Genomic DNA, 17205 nt, shown 5'->3' with positions numbered 1-17205 from the left:
TCCAGCGTGTGACCTGGTGGGACGTGCTCTTCCAGCGTGTGACCTGGTGGGACGTGCTCCTCCAGCGTGTGACCTGGCGGGATGTGCTCTCCAGCGTGTGACCTGGCGGGATGTGCTCTTCCAGCGTGTGACCTGGTGGGATGTGCTCTTCCAGCGTTGTGACCTGGTGGAATGTGCTCCTCCAGCACGTGACCTGGTAGTTGTGCTCCCCAGGGCTTGCCTGCCTCCTTCAGATGCCAGTCTTGCCTTCCTTTGTCACCCGTGTGGAGCATCCACAGGGTCAGGCCTTTGTCTTCCAGCCCCACGTCCATGTGGTCCTCACAGCACACGGCTCTTTGAAAGGGATGGTTTTTCTTGACTTTTTGGCTTCTTATGAATCACGTCACTTCTTACACATAAGTTTCAACATGGGAGGAAAATAAATTGGAAGTGAATCCCTCTTGGAAAGAGCTGTTTCGCTATCAGTGGGATGCACTGCCTCTCTCTGGTCCAGCCCACTCCACTTGTGTTGACCGAGCTGCCGTGAGGCCATCAGGACAGATCATGACTAGTATTGTGGGGTCTCAATTATGATAAGAAATGGCCTGCGTGGGGGAGTGGAAAATTGGCTTGCAGGTAAAGCCAGGTTGTTTGGGTCATCTATATCGGATGGGTGCACCACGTATGGCCAGGTGGGGGCACGCGCCCCTGCACAGGGCTGGGCTCTGTACGCAGCCCCACGGAGCATGACAGCCCCCCGTCTTTCCGACATAGTCTAAACCATCCTGGCTGGGTCTTCAGTGTTTAATGTCTTTGTGAGGATCAAAACTCTAGCACCAGATCTTTCTTGTGAGCTCTAACCTGTTACTTATAAACACTAAAGTGTTAACTTAGGTTGTGACTGTTTAGATCTTCAAAATTCAGTCGTCATGCGTTTTTTTGTGTGTGTGGGATTTCAGGGAAGTGACTATTACAGTAGACAACCAAAAGTTGACCGACTGCTTTTAACAGAATCACTTCCCAGAAAGTTAGACGTGTCCTCGTGTATCTCCACGCTTGCGAACTGGCACAGTCAGGAGGGTCTGAAGATACACGCTCCACCGTAGGAAGGCCTGTGGCTTAAGCAGGGGGAAAACGGAAAGTTAGATTTTCGGTAGCTTTTGAAGTCGCTAGACAAAGCATGTGTTACCACCCACAGGCTTGAAGTTGGAACACCCAACTGGCCTCTAGCTGAGGGTCACGAAGTGGGACAAACTGCAATCTTTCTGGGGTGGGAGTGACACAGGGAGGCTGGTCCACCTTATCTTCGTGACCCTCGGATGTGAAAATGGCCCATTGGAGGGATTTTGACTTGGCCCTTACGCAAGTTGTGGTGTCTGACCGTGTGTCCTCCTGTTTTGCAGATGCCTTTGTGAACAGCCAGGAATGGACGCTGAGTCGATCTGTCCCGGAGCTCAAAGTGGTGAGTGGTTCCTTCTGGCCCTGGCAGCTGTCATTTGTCACCTGTGGGAAGTGGGGGGGCTCTACAAGAGGCAGATGTGACTGCGCACACCTGAGCTGAGCCTGCATTCCCAGGCAACTGGTCATCTCCTGGGGCCCAGAGTGGGAGTGTGACGCTGGGTGTGTTCCTGGGAAGGGCCAGGTGTAGTTGATAGCTGGGAACTAGAGTCCTGAGTGAACCTGAAACAGCCATGACAGCCACCCAGCCAGGGCGGCATCGCCTCTGCAGGGCAGAGGCCACCGTCATCCCCCCTTTTACAGAGTGTGTGTGTGTGTGCGTGTGCGTGTGCGTGTGCGTGTGTGTGTGTGTGTGTGTGTGAGACCTGGTGGTCGGTCAGTTTCTCTCCCCACCCCCACACCTGTGGGTTTATTTGTCCTTTGCTGGGTGTCATGGAAGGTTTCTATAATGAGTCACCACGCTTTGGTATTCATCATTTTTTAAATGTGACTTATCTACTCTGTGAGCAAGTGTTGGCATGAAATTAACAGTTTTGTCTTCTGTTACGAACTTTGCCCTTTCTGTGAAATTATCTAAAGCTTAAAATTGGCGTACGTAAAAAGTGGTCCATTGCAGCCGCCCTTTCCAGCTGCTCCCCTCTTGGAACCACCCACCATAGGATGGAAGGAAGGGGTAACTCTAACTTTGAAACAATCGTTCTTTGTCGTGATATATGTGGCATTTGTGTGTATGCGTGTATGTTTATGTATGTATGTATGTATGTGTATATATGTCTGATTTCCGTATGCGTGTGTGTGTGTCTACGTTCTAATCTCACTCTGACTGTGAAAGGAAGGCAGGTGAACTCCTGCTGTTCTGTAGACTTCAGGCCGGGCCTGCCGAGTGTGTCTGTTCTCTGCATTTCTATGGACGGCACCAGACCCCCTGCAGCCCGTGGACTCCTCCCCACTGACCCAAACTCACTGGGTGCTTGGAGGACAGGACAAGGGCCAGGGGACAGGACCCTTTCGGTCTCTCGTGCCTGAGATGAGGAGATAAAGCAACAGAGACCTTCTAGGGCTTTGAAGAGAGCATACGTGACCTTTGTCACCAGGAAGAATCTGCGTTTTTAACCTTAGGGAATGAAGTACAGCGCGTGGGAGGTGCCCTGAGATGGGAAGGCCCTGTGGTCACTGTGCCCTCTCTCTTGTTGGCGTCTGACACACCCATCCCCACTGTGACCGTGGGGTGTCATCGACTGGGCCCTTCTCCTTCCCAGTGTCTGTCCCCCGCCCTGTCCCTCCCTGAAGGTGTCTGGGCTGTCTCTGCAGTGCCTGCTCATGGGAGACAAACCTTCTCAGCCCCAGTTCCTGTCTTGGAAGCCTGGGGTTCCTAGCACCAGCCAGGAAACAGCCGCCTCTTGCTGCCTTTTGTGTGCTTTGTCACCGCGGCACCAGCGGGGTGTCTTAAGCCGAGAGAAGCCATCCAGGAAATAGGCGCTGCATGAATGGCACAGGCTTGGCAATGCTGTTACCAGGAGATTTTCAGAACAATCCCCCAGTTTCAGTGACTCCCTGTTAAGACAGTCGCTGCCATTCGGGTTCTGTGATGGGCATGGAGCAGCAGGCATGGTGCTTTACTGGCAGCGATGGCGTCTATACAGCGCTGGCTCTGCGCGGGTCGTGTTCTAAGTGCTGTACAAAATTGCTTAATCCTGACAACTGCCCCATGGGGAGGGGTAGGTATGGTTATCCCCATTTCACAGATGAGGAAACTGAGGCTCAGAGAAGTGAAGAACCTGCCCAAGGAGCTGCAGTGAGTAAGTGGTGGAGCTGAGGTTCGAACCTGGAATTGGTGCTTCCACCACCTCACTGCCTGATAGAACTTTCTCGACAGTAGAAATGTGTGTCTGCACTGCCCAGTGTGGTCGCAGCTGGCCCTGTGTGGTTGTTGAGTGATTGAAATGTGGCCAGCGCCATCAAGGAGCTGCATTTAAGTCTGATTCTAGTTCATTTAAATTGAAATAGCCACACAGGGCCAGTGGCCACCCTAGTGCCAGCATTACAGATGAACTAACCGTCAAGTATGGAACCACCTGATTTGCCAGTTCAAGGTGTTGCAGGTTCAGAGAGGGCCCACGTGATCATACCAGCCCACCATCAAGGATGCTTACTACCAAAAACTTACGCTCTGCTGGTATTTTGAAAGCATGTGATTTTCTTGAATATCTGCCCGGAGGTGGAGGAGACTGCACTTGAGACCATTGCATTTAGTGTCGTTCTGAAACGGACTTGCTTCAGTTTGCTGATGCAGTGGACTTCCGTGCTGTTGATTCTACAGTTCTCAGAAAGTTCCCAGCCCTGGCCTGAGTGTGGATGGACGAGACCCTGGCAGGCCCACCAGCTCTGCTGTAGCCCAAGTGCCCTCCTATGGTGGCATCAGCGGAGCCAGTCCTCATTGGCACCTCCCAAGACCCCCTGTGTGCTGAGGAGTGCTCGGGGTCTGAAGAAAGTGCTGCTTTGTTCCCCAAGGCAGCCTTCAAGTGCCCACAGGGCTGCGATTGTTTTCCTCCTAGCGCAGCTCCCCCCAGGACAGGTGGCCCTTTAGGTCAGCGCCTCAGGAACCCAGCCCCTGCCTCGCAAACGCGGCAGTGACATGATGTCATGGCAAGCCTCCAATAGGCTCTTTATGTAACATTTTGCTATAAATCTTTTGGAATCCATCAGAGAAAAAAATTCAATGTTTGCTTTCTTCTCAAGAATGGTAGTACCATGCCTTGCCTTCTCTTCTCTGTTCTCGCCTGTGGCAGTGTCTCACTCTATTGCCCAGGCTGGAGTGCAACGGCACCATGTTGGCTCACTGCGACCCCTGCCTCCCAGTTCAAGTGGTTCTCGTGCATCAGCCTCCCGAATAGCTGGGATGCCAGGCGCCCACCACCACATCTGGCCAATTTTTGTATTTTTAGTAGAGATGAGATTTTACCATGTTGGCCAGGCTGGTCTCAAACCCCTGACTTCGAGTCATCTGCCTACCTTGGGCTCCCAAAGTGCTGGGAGGACAGGCGTGAGCCACCGCGCCCAGCCTTATGTTTTCTGAAGTTGCGCTGTGGTCAGGTCATCCGTGACTGGTTGCTTTTGGTGCTGCAGAGGATCCAGCCGCTGCTGGCTACAGATGTGTGCCCAGCAGCAAAGGCATGATGCCTCTGTCGGCGGGGAAGAAGGCAGATACGCCCTGGACATCTTGCCTGTGCAGGAGGACCTCAGTCCCCAGCCCCTCACATCCTATTAGTGTGTGTTCATTGAACTCCAACTGGGATTTTTACCAAAAGTCTTGATTTCCTTTTCAGCAAATCTCAGGGTTAGCAGGTAAGTGGTGAAGTGCGGGATGCGAGAATCAGTTTAGAAAGACACTTGTTCCCTTTGGCCTTGTAATATGAAGGACCGAGCACGGGGCTCCGACACACTTCATGGCCCTGCACAGACCCTGCCGGGTTGACAGCGGCGACCTCTTCCTGCCTTAAGTACGTAATTCTGTAATTTTCAAGACACCCGATTCCTCCACACGTGGCTTTTTGGCTCGCTCTGGATTGATTTCCTCCATCTTGGTTTACTTCCAGCAGCCGCTCAGAAAGCTTCACAGGTGGCGTGCCGCAACGGTGGGAAAGGGCATTTTTACCCCTCCTTTTATTTTCCTTTCACCATCAGCTGTTAATTTCAACCAGCATTTCAAATTAAGATAATGCCATCATGTGTGAATATAAGGCAGTCTGTGAGATGGCTGTTCAGCCAAACAAAACTCCTTCCCACTCCACCCCAAGATTGATTGCCTTTGTTCCCCTAAGGGGTGAGCTTAATCTGCGCCCATCTTGTTAGGTGGAAGAAGGCAGTTACGTTGCTATGCAGAGAAGGCACATACGATGTTTGGTTTTCGAGCATTTTCTTCCTTGGGAAGGAGAAACTCTGATTTTAATTAAAAATTTAATTCTGTGGCATACTGTTTTGGATTTTCTCAGCATGAAGCTGACGAACAGCAGGTGCCCTTGAGCAAAAGATTAATTAGTAGGTAGAAATTCTCAGATTATAGAGGGCCAGGGTAAAAAAGATGTACGTCGAACTGGGGGGGGAAACAGCTTTATTTAGAATCTGTCCACACAGCCTGGCTTTGAGCCTGGCTCTGAGCCTTAGTAATAAGCATCTCATTCATACTCACCAGCATTGGAGTTACTCCGTCACTCATTCATTCTTTTACTGGCCCGCGTAAGGCAGGGATTCAGAGAACAAGACAAGTGTAAGACAGTGTGCCTGCCCTTGAGGAATTGTCAGCATCGGAAGGAGCAAGATCAGCATACTGATGTTTGCAAAATAATGTGTTCCCATTGAAAGAAATCCTTGGGGCAGACGCCTAAGGGAGCTTTGAGGAGAGGCACCCAGTTGAGGCTGTGGCATTAGGAAGATGTCTTCGTCCCTTCGGGCTGCTGTAACAAAATATCATAAACAGAGCAGCTTATAAACAACAGGAATGTATTGCTCACAGTCCTGGAGGCTGGGAAGCCCAAGATCAAGGCACCTGCAGATTTGGTGTGTGAGGACCTGCTTGCTGTTTTGTAGGCGGCGTCTTCTTGCTATGCCCTCATGTGGAGGAAGAGGTGAGACGTCTTTGCCAGGCCTCTTCTGTAAGGGTGCTAATCTGCACCTGTGACTATCTCACCTCGTAATACAATCACCTTGGGGGTCAGGTTTCTATTTTTAAAATTTTTATTTATTTTGTTTTTATTTTTTAAGACAGAGTCTTGCTCTGTCACCCAGGCTGGAGTGCAGTGGTGTGATCACAGCTCATTGTAACCTCCGCCTCCCAGATTTAAGTGATTCTCCTGTCTCAGCCTCCTGAGTAGCTGGGATTACAGGCATGTGCCACCATGCCCAGCTAATTTTTTTTTTTTTTTTTTTTACAGTAAAGATGGGGTTTCACCATCTTGGCCAGGCTGGTCTCAAACTCCTCACCTCAGGTGATCCTCCTGCCTTGGCCTCCCAAAGTGCGGGGATTACAGGCGTGAGCCATTGTGCCCAGCTGGGGGTTAGATTTTAACATACGAGTTTGGCTGGAAGGGTGGGGGTAGGAGGGGGAAGCGTGAACATTCTACCACAGCCGAAGGCTTCTCAGAGGAGGTGGCATCTGAACTGATAGAGTAGATTTTGGGGAATGATTGATGTGGAAAGCTTTAGTTGCCTGGAGACCGCAAGGCCTGTTGGGATGTGGCTTAGTAGCTGATTGACTAGAAGGCTAAGCAGGGAGAGGGAAGGCGAGAGGCGGGAGGGCTGTTGCTGGGGTGTGAGAGGACAGGATCGGGTATAGTTTTTTTTTTTTTGGGGGGGGGAGGGGATGCGATCTTGGAGGTTTTTCTTTTTTGGGGGTGCAGGGTGCGATCTTGGAGTGCAGTGGCGTGATCTTGGCTCACTGCAACCTCTGCCTCCCGGGTTCAAGCGATTCTTCTGCCTCAGCCTCCTGAGTAGCTGGTATTAACAGGCGTGCACCACCACAACCAGCTAATTTTTTTATTTTTAGTAGAGATGGGGTTTCACCATGTTGGTCAGGCTGGTCTCAAACTCCTGACCTCGTGATCTGCCCATCTCGGCCTCCCAAAGTGCTGGGATTACAAGTGTGAGCCACTGTGCCCTGCCCGGGGTATGGGTTTTTTAGAAAGGCCACTCTGGCTAATGAGTGGAGAGTGGGAGCAGCCAGGACTGGGTGAAGGAGAATGTTTGGATCCATGAGCCCTCACTCAGGCAGCAGACCACTACCTCGCCTGTAAATCACTGAGAACTTCCCTTCCACACACTCACGTCAAATTTGTTCTCTTCTATGTTTGTTCTTAATAGCTGTTGGCTTCATCATCCACTTAACCAGTTTTCCCTCCTCCTTCCTGTCTCTCCTTCCTTCTCCTCTCCTCTTTTTTTCCACTTTCCATCTCTCCTTCCTTCTTCCCATCCTTCTTCCTTGCCATCCATCTATCCACCCACCCATCCTTTATTACCAGGCCCCTGCTGGGGCCAGGAACTGTGACAAGTGTACAGATTGGGAACTGGTGTCTGCTTGTATCCGGAGACAGAGTCTTGGCCTTCAGGGTCCTAAGTGTAGTGGGAGGTGGAGCCCAGGGCATCACCAGGGCATCACCAGAGCCCTATGGGGGTTGGGGAGGGGAAGCAGGGAAGCCTTCCCAAGTGAAAGTGAAGCCCTTGTGAGGTAAGAGAGGTGGGTGCTCAGGTGGCAGGAGCAGTGAAGTGTTCTTGTGGCAAGTTCACAGACCTGCTGGGCCCGTTGGCTGACAGCAAAGTTGTGTGTGAGGATTCGGAGGGAGATGGTTTGTTCCGAAAACGTTTGGAGTGTGGCCTCCAGGCATCAGGAGTCTCCCAGGACTTGTGAAATGAAGGAGTGCCATTTTCTCATGGTCAGTTTTCAAGAATCTCTCGGGTGTTCTCGGGGTGAAAGCAGGTGCTTGCAGGCAGGGCGAGGCCCTGGAGGCTGCCTCCTCAATCCGGGCACACCGAAGAGTCCACACTGAGGTGGCAGTCGTGTGCCAGGAGGGAGGGACTCCCTGACTTCCAGCCATTGGGAGCCAGGGATGGCCCCCAGCTCTCTGGTTTGAGAGGCTGAGTATCATGTGGCCTCAGAAGCTGATGAGCAGCCTGGAAGGGAGAGACGAGGTATGGACCTGTCAAGGCGCAAGTTCCGCATGGGTGGTGTACGGATATATACGTAAAGCCCTGGCCTAGTTCTGATGGGAGCTGAGTAGGGGTGCCTGGAGCTGGAGTGGGCAGTGGCCAGGGAATGTGGTTTTGGAATAGGCAGCTTTTTCCCCACATCCAACCTCCGTCAGTGAGCTACAATTCCAGAGTCTACAGGGTGTCTCCTGTTAAATGGAGTCACAACTCACTCAGAGAAGGTTGGATGTGGACAGGCACATGTGGGGACATTAGAGTTGGAGGATCAGCTAGAGGTGTGGGGTGGAGCCCTGGAGAGCCTCAGTGTGTCCCGGAGGATGGAGGCAGAGCCCACAGAGCTGGGAGGTTGGTAGAGGCGGAAGCCGGCATTGGAGTTGGAAGAGTGTCTTAGCAGCAGCTGCCTATGATGAGTGAGAAAGGCTAGTGGCTTTGAAATGGAAGTCATGGGTGACCTACTGGCCAGAGCCTCAGATAATTTGAGTGGAGGCAGGAGGGAGGTCAGGAAGGGGAACTGGCCAGGTGCAGTGGTTCACGCCTGTAATCCCAGCACTTTGGGAGGCTAAGACCAGCCTGACCAACATGGAGAAACCCCATCTCTACTAAAAATACAAAATTAGCTGGGTGTGGTGGCATATACCTGTAATCCCAGCTACTTGGGAGGCTGAGGCAGGAGAATCGCTTGAACCCAGGAGGCAGAGGTTGCAGTGAGCTGAGATTGCCCCACTGCACTCCAGCCTGGGTGACAGAGTGAGACCCAATCTCAAAAACAGCAAGTGGAACCAAGAGCAGGCGGGGCTGAGTCTCAGCTCGGGTAATGGCAGATGGCCTTAATGGGCACCTGTGGCCAGGGGTGGGTCCCTTGTGATGTTTTAGGTCTTTTAAGGAATCAATTTGATCATGCTTAAATTTGATCACTAGCGATGTTCTAGTGGGGGAGGAAAAGATGAAAATGCAGGATATTTTTGATGAGCAGCTTCCTAGAGAAGACTGTGGGGTGGGGGGGTGGTATGCAGCTCCCAAGCACGGGGAAGGGGAAGCTCCCTGCGGGACTGGCCCGCTTGGAGGCCAGGTGTGTTCACCACTTGGAGGCTTCCTCTGAAGAAGCCCCTGGAGGGTCAGCCTTGCCACCAGGTTACCGCTAGGACAGAGGCCGTCATGTCACCCTCACTCCTGAGGGTCGCCTTCTAATCCAGCACAAGCGAGCACCTTTGCCGTCTCTCCCAGCAGCCTCAGCACCGTCCCCTTTTTCTCGGAGATGCCGTGGTGGGTCTTATGTCTGGGAGGCAGGTGTGTGCTCTCCTCGCCTGTGTGGCCAGCCACTGCCTTGCTCCTCCACCCCCAGGTCTCCCCCAGACTGCTCTTTTCTGCTCCTGCTGTCCTGCCCTCAGATCTACCCCGGACTCCTCCCTGGAGACACTACCGTGCACTGGTCCTCCCACTCCCCCCACGTCACTCAGCACTGCCCTTGGGTGCCACCTCACGTGCCACTTTTCCCAGTCTCCGGAGGGTGCGCAGTAGATGCCAGCGGGCTGACTCAAACAACACAGCCCTGATGTAAGCCATGCGCTTGTTTTCTGGAAGAATGCCCAACTAGTGTTTCTGCCAGCACTGCGGATGCCATTGCAGCTGCAGAGGCAGATGAGAACGTGAGATGTTAATTAAGGGCGCCGGACTCCCTTCTACTCCAATAGGAGCACTGAACAAGCTCGGTTTTGGCCATCCAGCCAGTGCCTGGTGGTGTTTGTGTTTAGGCCGCCTGTCTATTTTAGCCTCTTTGTGTCTGCAAAATGCCAAATAAAGCAATTGGATTATGCTTAACGGATGTCGGTTTCTGTTTCAGGGAATTGTGGGTAACTTGGCCAGCGGCAAGTCGGCCCTGGTGCACCGGTACCTGACGGGCACGTATGTCCAGGAGGAGTCTCCGGAAGGTATGCTGCTTGGCAGGCAGTTGCAAGCTTAAGAATGTAGTTTTTAAAAAAAATTTCTTTAGCATATTCCAAACGTGACTTTGATGTATCACAGGTCAAGAAAGCAATAAAACATACCAGGCAGTAAAAATCCTTAAGTATGTGGTTTCCTCAGTAGTATTTTTAGCAGAGCCATTATATTCACTTTGGTATTTGGAATAGCACAGCAGACCTATGAAATGCCATTGAATTTATTGCCTAATTGTCCTGTCCTTTCAAATGTCCTTTTAAATCTAGTGTCCTTTTTATCCATTGTTACTCCTTTAAATATTGACTGGACATGTCTGTGATCTGGATATTGAATTTATGCATTATTTGTATGTAATATTACTTAGTCATAGGTAGAGCCTTTCTGCATAAGACGTTCAGATTACCACCACCATATGTTTGAGTATGTTTCCCCCCTTATATTGTATTATAAACATTTAATAATCATTTTGCATGAGAGTAAGATTTTTTTTTTTTTTGCCATTAGGCATTTACTTCTTCAGTTAACATGTCCATATTTTATTTTTTGCCTTAAATACGATGATGGTAATGGGAGGAAAGCCTTTAGCCCCCGTGTCCCTTAATGAAGGTGTAGTTGACAAGCAGTTTTCTAAATTAAATTTTCTCTCCGTGTAACCTTGTTAAATCCAACTCTGAGACACTGAATTTCTGGTTCCTTCTTTTTCTTACTGGCTGTTCCATTCTTTGCAGATATGGATGCAGGTAACTATTCATTTTCTTCATGGCAGCGCTTGTCTTGTTTTGGAGAGAGAGGACAGGCACCACTCTGTACTGTAGCGTCCCCGTCCCTCCTTGTTCTGTGTGCCATCCTATTTTGTTTCATTTGATCTTTTTTCTGAGTTGAACATTCCACCCTGTTTTGTCCCTTAGTTGTCTTTTTAGCAGTAGTTCCAAGTAGCTTCACCTGTTTCCTGTAACACCTGTCCTAGCCTTTAACTCTTGTCCTGAATACTGTGGTACCATTCAGAAACGTATGGAAGTGGCCTGGGGCTCTGCCAGTGTTCTGCAGAATTCTGCAACCGGTCATAAACACCTCAGGCATCAGGAAGAGACCTTTCGTACTGAAATGGTGATGTAGGAAGGTGAGAGGTGAAAATAAATGAAGGCTCGTATGTGGGGGATCAGTAAGAGAAAGCTTGCCTGTCCACTGATAAATACAGACAGATGCTAGAAAATGGCAAGATTTGGAGAAACGAGAACAGGCAGCATTTCGTCCCCCGTCTTTCCAGCTCCTTTCCTGGGCACTGTCCCTGGGTTGTGATGACTTTTATTTGCTCCTTTGTGTCCGAGTGTGAATTTTAGCCACAGCCAGCTGATGACACCTAGGGAATCTTTTAGGGGAGCTCCCTTGGGTTTTCCACTTACCTCTCGGGGCTAGCTGTTGTAGAGGTTATACAGAGGTTAATTCACCTGCAAGTGAAATAATCACCTTTTCCAAGTAAAGCTGCCTTGAGGCCCCTGCAAGTCTGTGGATTTCAACCTGGGATCACAGGAAGTTCCATGGGTCGGGCACTGGTTTTGTTGCTGTTGTTCTGACTGTCTCTGGCCCTGGGGTCTGGGTGTCTGGCGGGGCGGTGCTGGAGGCCCCAGGTCTCTGCAGTAAGAACAAGGACCACGACTCATGGTGGCCTTTCTGTTATATTGCTATTTGGTCATTTTTGTGGCTTTTTGCCGTTTTCCTTTTGGGCATTTACAGTGTGTTCCATCATGTTTGGGCCCAACTGTGACATCTTTGCAATGCGTAATTGACCCTTATATTTTCACTAACACCAAGGCATTTCTCTTGAATGTTTATACATCAAAAGGAAGGAATGCCCCCATGGGATGACCTAAACTGATCACTAACACCCCTGCTTCTTTGGTTTTTCAAGTAATACATTTTACTCCACTGAAATTTCATAGTATTGTGTATGGTTTTTAAAAATACATTTTTTTAAAGGGTAGGAGCATGGGTGAGTACATCCCATTCTTCATCTGCAAAGTGAAAATGGCTTATCATCCGCGTGGGCCCCATGCCCAAGGCTTCCTGGGTCAGGGAAAAGATCATGATCCCTGATCTTTACTCATGCCCTGCTGCAGCTCTCCTGAGGCGTCTGGCCTCTCACCTTTTGACTCGAGGTCCCAGGGATTGTTCTGTGGGAGTGTGAGGAGCTGACAGCAGCAGACACCCAGGTGCACCCCAGTGGGCGTGCGTCTAGGGCCCCTGGTGCTGAAAGAATTATGAATACAGGCGCTGCCTTACGCCTGGAAGCCTCTTAGCCCTGCCGAATTCACATTTCTCATGGCTGGGCCACCTTTCCCATGTATAATCACACAGGTGGCCACTGTCTTTGCCTCTTTTAACGAGACCAGGGAACGGACTTTCACTCCCTGTTCACGTGACCCTTGTGCCTCCTGACAGTGGCAGGGGGGTGGGGGGAGCCATGACTTGTACTGTAACTTGTGACGAAGGGAGCCATACTTGCTGTTTGGGAAAGAAAACGAATGAGAAGCCGTGATTTCTTTCATACCGCGGCCTTGCCATCCTGAAATTCCTTCTCATGCTAAGGGAGCCTGCACCTGGAAAGTGATTTCAGTTTTTGTCCAGCGAGTCCGTGTTGATCAGTTACCCATGCTTGCTTAATTGAAAAGCTTTAGGTATAGAGTGTAGTGGGTTTGGGATATAATTTACTGTGTCATCGCCTGGGTGTGTGGAGAATAGCAAAGGGCTGTGTGGTCCTCGGGGAGTGCTGGAGGTTGACCAGCTGGTGATAGCTCAGCCTCACCTGTGGTTGGTTCATAACCACACAAAGGCGAGGCCGCAGCCGATGGGAATGGCTGGCGCCCAGCTGAGGGAGTGGATTTTGAGTGAGCTCCGTGTCCTTCCCATTTCTTGGTGTCACTGTTACCTTCTCGTCGGCCCACCTTTCCTCTTACAGCTGCTAGAAGGATCAGCGGGGCAGCCGCTTCGAGTGAAAGACAGTTTGCTGTGGATCTGCCTGTCCAGATAGCTCCTTGGATTCTCCCTGTGCTTCTTGGTGTCTGTACCCTGTTCTGATTAAACTAGTGCATGAATATCCTTTATCCTCACTGACATGTGGCTGGGATATGGAGATTGCTGGGAGGGGTGAGGTGGGGAGGGTGGGGAGGGGGTGAGGTGGTGAGGGCCTTTCTGTCTTCAGGGGAGAGCCCTCTTGGTAGAAACATTTCTGGGGCAGAGCCGTCTCCAGATCTGAGCTTGCTTTTCAGCAGATACATCAGATGCATTTTAGCTCCATCCCAGAGGGTAACATCTGCTGTCTTTTAATTGTGTGATGCATTTTGGTTGATATTTTATTATTGTGGTAAAGAGAGCCAGCTCACAAGATTTAGATTTTTTTTTTTTTTTTTTGGTCACAGCTCTGTCACTCAGGCTGTAGAGTGCAATGGCGCAATCTCAGCTCACTACAACCTTCGCGTCCTGGGTTCAAGTGATTTTCCTGCCTCAGCCTCCTCAGTAGCTGGGACTACAGGCGACCGCCACCACTCCTGGCTGATTTTTGTGTTTTTAGTAGAGACGGTTTTACCACGTTGGCCAGGCTGGTCTCAAACTCCTGACCTTAAGTGATCCCACCGCCTCAGCCTCCCAAAGTGCTGGGATTACAGACATGAGCCACCACACCCAGCCAAGATTTAGATGATATTAAAGATGCAGTTCAAATGAGGGAAGGATGTAAACATTGTTTTTCAGTTAGTGAATTAACAGTGCAAAAGTGGGTAACTCCATAGGGAGCTTGTGGTTGATTTCATGAAAGCAGTCAGAGTAAACCTCTTGTACAGATAGATTCCTTCTGTGTGTGCACACATGCACGTGTGTGTGCACACCTAGGTGTGTAATAGATGTATATGTACCCAGTGTGGCATAAAACAGAAATGTATTCTCACACTTCTCAGAGGCCTGAAATCAAGGTGTGGGCTTTGCACGCCTTGAGGCTGAATCTGTTCCATGTCGTGCAGTTGCTCTTCTGATTAAACTAGTTTGTGAATATCCTTTATCCTGATCCTGACCCGTGGCTGGGATATGGAGATTGCTCGGAGGGGTGAGGTGGTGAGGGCCTTCCTGTCTTCATGGGAGAGCTCTCTTGGTAGAAACATTTCTAGTGCAGAGCCATCTCCAGATCTGAGCCTGCTTTTCAGCAGATACATCAGATGCATTTTAGCTCCATCCCAGAGGGTAACATCTGCTGTTTTTTAACTGTATGATGCATTTTGGTTGGTACTTTATTTTTGTAGGGAAGAGATCCAACTCACAAGATGCAGTAAAGATGCAGTTCAAATGAGGGCAGGATGTAAATAGTGTTTTTTTCAATTGGTGAATTAACAATGCAAAAGTGGGTAACTCTGTAGGGAGCAGTCAGAATAAACCTCTTGTATAGACAGATTCCTTAATGGTGTGTGTGCACACCTAGGTGTGTAATGTGTATATGTGCACCTCAGTCCTAGGGTTGTGGTAACAAAGTACCATGAACTGTGGCTTAAAGCCGAAGTGTATTCTCACAGTTCTCAGAAGTCCGAAATCTAGGTGTTGACGGGGTTGGCCCCTTCTGCAGGCTTTGAGGTTGAGTCTGCTGAATGTCTGTGCACAGCTGTTCTGGTTTAATTTGTGCCTGAATAGCCTTTGTCCTGATCCTCACCTGTGGCTGGCATGCGTAGATTGCTGGGAGGGGTGAGGTGGTGAGGGCCTTCCTGTCTTTAGGGGAGAGGTTCTGGTGGTTGCCAGTGATCCCTGGCATTTCTTGGCTCGTAGACTCCTAACTCCAACCTCTGCCTCTGTTGTCACAGCGTTTTCCTGGTTATCTGAGACTGTGTCCAAACTTTTCTTGGAAGGACACTAGGCATTGGCTTTAGGGCCCACCCTCCTCCAGCATGACGTCATCTTTACTTGATCCCATCTGCAAAGACCCTCTGTCCACGTGGGGTCACATCACAGGTCCTAAGGGGACACAGCTCAACCTGCAGCAGTGTGTGTGTGTTACATGCCTGCGATGTTCTCCAGAGGTGTTCAATCTTTCGTCTTCCCTGGGCTACCTTGGAAGAAGACGAATTGTCTTGGGCCACACATAAAATACACTAACACTAATGATAGCTGATGAACTTAAAAAAATCACACACAGACACACACACACACACACACACACACACATACACTCTTAGTGTATTAAGAAAGTTTGTGAATTTGTGTTGGGTGACATTCAAAGCTGTCCTGGGTGGTGGGTTAGAGAGGCTTGGTTTAGACAGACACTGCACGCAGAACAGTGGGAGTTGCCCTGTCACCTGGTACTGATCACTGTTCCTGCCAGCGTTGCTTCGGCAATGTCTGCTGGTGGTCTAGAACCTCACAAGGACTCATTGGCTGGCAGTGACCTTCACACCTCTGAGGACAATTTCACAGCTGCCATTCACTTCCTGTAAAGAGAATCAGATGAAAATTACTCATTTGTCATTTGAGCTCTATTAATGGCTGTTAATTAGAATCATGAGTGACGCTTTGGGTGTGTAACGTGACTTCCCCCGTCGCGTGTTTATGTGCTTAATATTCAGTGTGCACCTGCCTCCCCCAACACAGACCCATGTGATGCCACTCAGCTTTTAACTCTCCCTTCAAAAAAGAAAAAGGAGACAAAGCCAGACGCCCAGTATTCTGTGGAAATTTGATAGGAAATGTGGACCTGCCCCGAGACACTTCGTCCCCTGCAGGTGGGGAGAGTGTGGCGTCCTCCTGAGATCTTTCCAGGTCGCATAACTGAGTCGTTGCTCTGAGACCCGTTTCTCGGATGTCTGTCTGTGCCACCCCTGGCATCCTGGGCACCTGGGTCATGGGCCCTCCTGAGCTGTGCAGGGCAACCCGTGTACCAGAAAGACCTGAGGACCAGAAAAGCTGAAAACCAGCACCATGTTGAGATTGGGGCACCCCTGGGTAGGGCAGAAAGGTGGCCCCACAAGCATCCCAAGATGAGACTAAGCTGTATTTGGATTGAGTGGGGGCTTTTCTGGTTGTTTGGTAGAGACACACTTAATATGTTCACAGACCAACTCCAGGCTGTTATATGGCACTGAAAGTACCCAGAGGAAGGTGTGCTGTCTGAAAGCCGGCTTTCAACCCAGATCTGAAAGGAACCCACATCCATTTGAAAGTGGTAAAAGGAGGGCTGGGGCCTGCTTGCTGCCGAGGCCCACCCACTGCCTGTGAGGGTCAGTGGTGTCCTAGCCTGCTGCTGCCACACAGAGGGGCGTGCAGGGAAGGGCCTTAGCCAGGCATGACGTGGGAAGGGCCTTGGCCAGGGATGACGTGGGAGCACTGGCCCTGTCCTTCCTGGGTCTTCGTGGGCTTAATTCAGCAGGTGTTCCTTCCTTCACTGATGGAATCTGGAGTTTTTGATGGATTCTTAACCAACTCAAAATTTTAGGCAGAAAGGTAGCTCGGAGGCTGAGGCAGCCCTGAATATGCCTAGGCTAACAGCCAGCAGACTCCTCCTGGCCAGGAGGCTGGTAATGGGGATGCCTGGGAAAGGTGGTGCCAGCCCTGCCTCCCTCCCAGAGGGGTGACCCTCCAGCCCCATCTCCAGGTTCTTCCATCTTCCCAGCTCGGGCTGCACATGGGCAGCAGCTACCCCCACGCTGTCTCCCAAAGACGGAACACACTGGTCACTAGGAGATTTGCCTCCCTTGTTCATTTTGCAGATAGCATTTGGTAGCCAAGGTAGCTGAACAGTAGGGTCAAGGAGCTCAGGGCAGCCCTTCCACTCAGGAGCCTGCCACTGTAAGGCGGGGGAAGCCAGTGTCCTCCCAAATGGAAAAGGTACCGGAGGGTGAAGGGTTCCCTGTGTACAGAAGCGTCCCAAACAGGCAGGGGAGACTGAGGAAGCCTGAACATCCAGAGCTCAGTACGAAAAGCTTTAAGAGAAAATACCAGGGGCTAAGAGCAATTTATAACTACCAGGTAAGGACAAGTGAGAAACAGATGAGAAGCTGGACAGTTACATAACTCAGGAAAGTAGAGTTTTTGAGCATAAGTCATAAGAAATTCTCAAACATACTTTCGCTTTTTGCCTGGGAAGCAGGAAATTAGGCCACG

At 50.4% G+C, this 17205-nt stretch overlaps 1 protein-coding gene across 12 annotated transcripts in view; it reads left to right on the top strand.

The window, feature by feature from the left end:
- AGAP1 (ArfGAP with GTPase domain, ankyrin repeat and PH domain 1) overlaps positions 1–17205 on the top strand; it is a 616003-nt gene that overhangs the window by 202464 nt on the left and 396334 nt on the right. For 7 of the 12 annotated variants that reach the window (XM_032277596.1, XM_032277593.1, XM_032277591.1 and 4 more), the window contains exons 2-4: positions 1383–1441; positions 9977–10064; positions 10803–10814. In XM_032277596.1, coding sequence (XP_032133487.1) covers positions 1383–1441; positions 9977–10064; positions 10803–10814 — 159 coding nt within the window. The remainder of the gene's footprint in view (positions 1–1382; positions 1442–9976; positions 10065–10802; positions 10815–17205) is intronic. The other 5 variants (XM_032277597.1, XM_032277595.1, XM_032277594.1 and 2 more) reach the window with 1 other exon arrangement.

This window comes from Sapajus apella, unplaced genomic scaffold (genome assembly GCF_009761245.1).
Source record: "Sapajus apella isolate SASKATOON/1434 unplaced genomic scaffold, GSC_monkey_1.0 scaffold10, whole genome shotgun sequence".
Taxonomy (NCBI): Eukaryota; Metazoa; Chordata; class Mammalia; order Primates; family Cebidae; genus Sapajus; species Sapajus apella.
This window is presented reverse-complemented; position numbering and strand designations above follow the sequence as displayed.